The sequence below is a fragment of the Centruroides vittatus genome, unplaced genomic scaffold, assembly GCF_030686945.1.
Source record: "Centruroides vittatus isolate TY-2023 unplaced genomic scaffold, ASM3068694v2 contig_993, whole genome shotgun sequence".
NCBI classification, from domain to species: Eukaryota; Metazoa; Arthropoda; class Arachnida; order Scorpiones; family Buthidae; genus Centruroides; species Centruroides vittatus.
Genome location: NW_027122662.1, coordinates 3186 through 7396, shown reverse-complemented (window position 1 = coordinate 7396; position 4211 = coordinate 3186). Strand labels below are relative to the sequence as shown.

General features: G+C 31.4%; 2 protein-coding genes and 1 long non-coding RNA gene across 3 annotated transcripts; 1 reads left to right on the top strand and 2 right to left on the bottom strand.

Moving 5' to 3' along the window:
- Nucleotides 1-76: 76 nt before the first annotated feature.
- On the top strand, nt 77-1518 carry LOC136986114 (putative nuclease HARBI1). Its single transcript, XM_067283579.1, has 2 exons — nt 77-370; nt 604-1518. The coding sequence occupies exons 1-2, from the start codon at nt 119-121 to the stop codon at nt 1516-1518; spliced, it is 1167 nt and encodes a 388-aa protein (XP_067139680.1). The 5' UTR covers nt 77-118.
- A 366-nt stretch (nt 1519-1884) lies between these two features.
- LOC136986115 (uncharacterized) lies at nt 1885-2448 on the bottom strand. The gene has a single exon (XM_067283580.1). It carries the CDS (start codon nt 2446-2448, stop codon nt 1885-1887), a length of 564 nt encoding a protein of 187 aa, XP_067139681.1.
- Nucleotides 2449-2486: 38 nt separating this feature from the next.
- LOC136986113 (uncharacterized) lies at nt 2487-3503 on the bottom strand. The gene is made up of 3 exons (XR_010882434.1): nt 3083-3503; nt 2892-2960; nt 2487-2501 (listed from the first exon to the last, which is right to left on the bottom strand). It is a non-coding gene; the product is annotated as an uncharacterized lncRNA (long non-coding RNA).
- Nucleotides 3504-4211: the final 708 nt, after the last annotated feature.

Here is a 4211-nt window from a genome sequence, read left to right as displayed (position 1 = left end):
CGGGACATTCCAATTTTCAACACCAGTGTTGAGTGTTGAAGTCAACAGTTTGACGTCATCAACGACGTTCCAAGTCGACTACAAAGTGCTTAGTTCCCATGATTCCATTCTCAGCAAGATGGAGGACAAGTATATCATTTCTTCTGCTGTTACAGCATTTTGCAATATTTTTAATGACAATGCGATGATTTCATATAAGAGGAAAATGAAACACGACGACGACGAACTGCTACATGTAAATTTAGCAGCTATGGAAGAAAATAAAAAGAGAAAGAAGGCCAAAATAATAGGTTATGTAGAAGAGGTAGTTCCTTTGTATTCCATGGAAGATTTTAAATCTCACTTTCGTTTGAATCGTTCAACAGTTGAGGTATGTAAAAGTGCTTAAATTATAATTATCTGTTTAGTTTGTCAAATCTTTTACTGTAATTATATTCACAAAGGATAGAAGTGTTTAATTTTAAAAAATTTAATTGTTTCAAAACTTATATATATATATAAAATTTATATATATAATTTTACCTAAGATATTTCGCTTATGTGGCAAAAGAAACGATACTTAAGCAGCAGTCATCATTTAAGAAATTTTATTTTTTATTTCAGCATTTGATGCAGATGATTATTTCGAAGCCTAATAAAAGAAAGCCATCAATGAAAAGAGAAGATTCCATATTACTATCGTTATGGTTGATTGGCAATCAAGAATCTTTTCGAGGTGTAGCTGACAGATTTGGCATTGGACAGGGCCATGCTCACAGAGAATTTATTGCATTCTGTAAGGATATAATGGAAATAACAGAGAGAGTTATCCAGTGGCCTACAGGAGGAGAAATTGAAAAAACTGTTAGCGAATTTAATGAACTAAGAGGGTCCAACAGTTTTCCCGGAGTTTTAGGCTGTATCGATGGAACTCATATTCCATTTACAGCCCCCAAAAATGAAAAGGTTGCACATTTTAATAGAAAAAATTTCACTTCCGTCATTCTACAGGCTGTATGTGACGCAAAATTAAAATTTATAGATGTCTTTGCTGGTTGGCCAGGCTCATCAAATGATGCCAGAGTTTTCCAAAGAAGTCCTCTCTTTCTAAAAATGAAACATAATCCTGAGATGATTTCAGAAAATTATCATTTATTAGGTGATAGTGCATATCCATTATCCAAAAAATTATTAACTCCTTATCGTGATAATGGACACTTAAACTATATTAAAAAATATTATAATAAAATTCTTAGTTCAACTAGAATTGTTATTGAACAAGCATTTGGACAATTATTTGGAAGATTTAGAAGGCTAAAACATCTACATATGTTTCGAAGGGATTTGATTCCAGAAGTAATTATTACTGGATGTGTATTGCACAATTTGTGCATTTTATACAATGATATACCTCCAGATGCTTGTTCTATAAATGATAATTTTCAAACCAGTTCTCCGAATTTTGGAGAAGAATATCGAGATGGAATTAGCAAAAGAGAGAAAATTGCTAATAAAATATATGCCCATCATAATGGTTAAAAATTATCTACTTTTATTATTTTTTTCTGCTAATACCTTAAAATCAAGTTTGTAATTATTGTTGTCTGCTATTATGTTGTGAATTTTTAATCACATTGATACCATGTTCATCTGCATTTATAATACTGTATATAATTTAAAATTTTATTAAATATTTGAACCAGTCTTAGGAAATGTATTAATCATGTATTTAACATTTTGTTATTACTTTTAGTTATTTGTAATTGTGAGTTACATAATTCTAATAAACTTTGTTCATTATTGAAAGTGCTTTGATTTTTTGAATAGATGTATTTTGGTAAATCTTAAATACATTTATTAGTAGTCATCAAAACAAAAAAAATTTTATTAAAATATTTAAACATTTTACATTTTATTTTCGGCCAATTTCAACAAGACATCCGTTAAGTTTTGCATGGCTTTTAGTTTTTCTTCTTCTATTTTTTTTAAATCGTTCCATCGTTGTTGTTCAACTTCTGCTTTCCTTTTGTCTTCTATTTTTTTTTCTTCTAAATACTTTTTAAACCACAATGGTGGTTCATCATCAGTTCTTCTCTTTTTTCTTGGTCTTTCTGTAGATTCTGCTTCTTCCCTTTGGGAATTTGAGGTACTTGGAGCAATTAAATTTTCATTTTCACAAAAATTTTCAGAGGTGGCACCTGGCAAAGAACTTCGAAGGTAATTACCGGGGGGGTTCACATTTGACCTATTTCCATAAACTTCGTGAAATTTATGGAAATATTCCCATTTTGTGGCACCACCACCAGACTGTTTTGATCTGTCTACATTTTTCCTGTACGTACACATTAAATTTCGCCATTTAGAATGGCATTCTGTAGACTGGAATGCGTACCCACTTTCTTTAAGACAATCGGAAATTCTTTGCCACAATTTAGATTTTTGGATTGGTTTGAGGAATTCCTCCTCCATTTCCAATCTTGTTTCTACTAGGAGTAATGTCGCTTGGCGAGTCCATTCATTAGCTTAAAAATTAAAAAAAAAAATCTTTATTTTGAATTCTTTTATAGTTTGCTATAATTTATTATTTACACAAAATCTTTAACATGATATCTGATATAATATACATAATACTGCATACAGTTTTGGTATTGTCAAGAAAATTTTTTTGAACTATTTAAAAAGAATTAATAATTATAAATTTCAACAGAATGTTCCCATTCATTCATTAAAATAAATATCAAAAAATTAATTTATGAACACTTATTCTAATAAATATATATTGTCTATATTTAATATAAAGCTGTTATTTATGTTTACTTGTTCAATTTAAATTGCATTAATTAAAAGAAAATCTCAATATATAATAATTACAAAGTATCCTTACTGTATATTATTATTTAATATATACTTACCAATTTTTTCTGTTCCAGAAAGTTGTACAGACTGTACATTCATTTCTGATCTTTCAGAAGTTGTTTGTTCTATCATTAAATATATATGTAAAAAATTAAATAGAGGAATTTTATTAAAATTTATAAAAACAATAATTATCTATTTGGTTAAATACATTTAATTTGTTATTAATATAAAATATGTACAGTACCTGTAGATGCTGAACGCTTCTGATTCTCAGATCGAAGTTTATTTATGTATTCTAGTAAATAATTGTGATCTGACAAAAACAATGAAAAATAAATTTATTGCTTACTTGAAATGATATTCAATTTTTTTTAAATCTTACCTTCCGTCATCATTTTCGCTTGTTTTTCATCAACTATAAAGTGATAAGTTTCGTTGTCCACAGTAACGTGCATCTCCTGCATTGTCGCCATTTTTTATTCAAACGTCGCTCCAATTACCCACAATTCATTGGAAAGTAGCAGTCAACATATCTGTTGAGTGCTGAGTGCGTTGAGTCAGCGCTGACAACAGCGCTACCTCAACGTTGAAAAAAGGAACGAATTTTAACGAACGTTGAGATCAGCGCTGAGTCAGCGTTGGAAATTGGAATGTCCCGAAATGCAATGCTTGATGGTGGATTGGATCCAGCATCCAAAGAGTAGATTCTCACACAGAGCCATAAACAATGCACCCGTAATCCAGCTTTGAGAGGACAAGTGCCCTATAAATCCTGAGCATCGAAAGTTTGTCTGTTTCCCAGGATAAGCAGCATAATACCTTTAAAAGGTTCAGGGATTTTAAACATCTACTCTTCAAATTGTGCAAATGTGGCAAGAACGTCAGTTTTTGATCAAGTAAAACACCCAAAAACTTCACCTCATTGACCATTGGAATTTTAACTCCATTTAGGTGAATTTCAGGGTCCAGGTGCAAACCACGCCTTCGGCAAAAGTGGATGAACGAGGTCTTCTCTGCGTTAAAAGTAAAACCATTGGTCTTGGACCAATTGTCTGTGCGATTTAGCGAGGTGTGCAGTTGTCTCTTGATGAAACTCGTGTTACTAGACTGGCAGGAGATCTGAAAGTCATCCACATACAGAGAGTGTTTCACACCAGGAGGAAGACAGTTAGCTATGCTGTTAATTTTAATTTGGAACAGAGTCACACTCAAAATACAACCTTGAGAAACACCTTCTTGTGTGAAAGTCTTAGATAAAGTGGTGCCCATCCTGACTTGGAATCTTCAATTCTGTATGAAGTTTTTTTATAAAAATTGGCAAATTACCCCGTAATCAGAATTCATGTAAATCACGGAGTATCCCATATCACCAG

Coding starts and splice junctions, on each gene's coding strand:
- LOC136986114 (XM_067283579.1), top strand. CDS start 119: ATGGAGGACAAGTATATCATTTCTTCTGCTGTTACAGCATTTTGCAAT. Junction 371..603: donor TGAATCGTTCAACAGTTGAG/GTATGTAAAAGT, acceptor TTTTTATTTCAG/CATTTGATGCAGATGATTAT.
- LOC136986115 (XM_067283580.1), bottom strand. CDS start 2,448: ATGGAGGAGGAATTCCTCAAACCAATCCAAAAATCTAAATTGTGGCAA.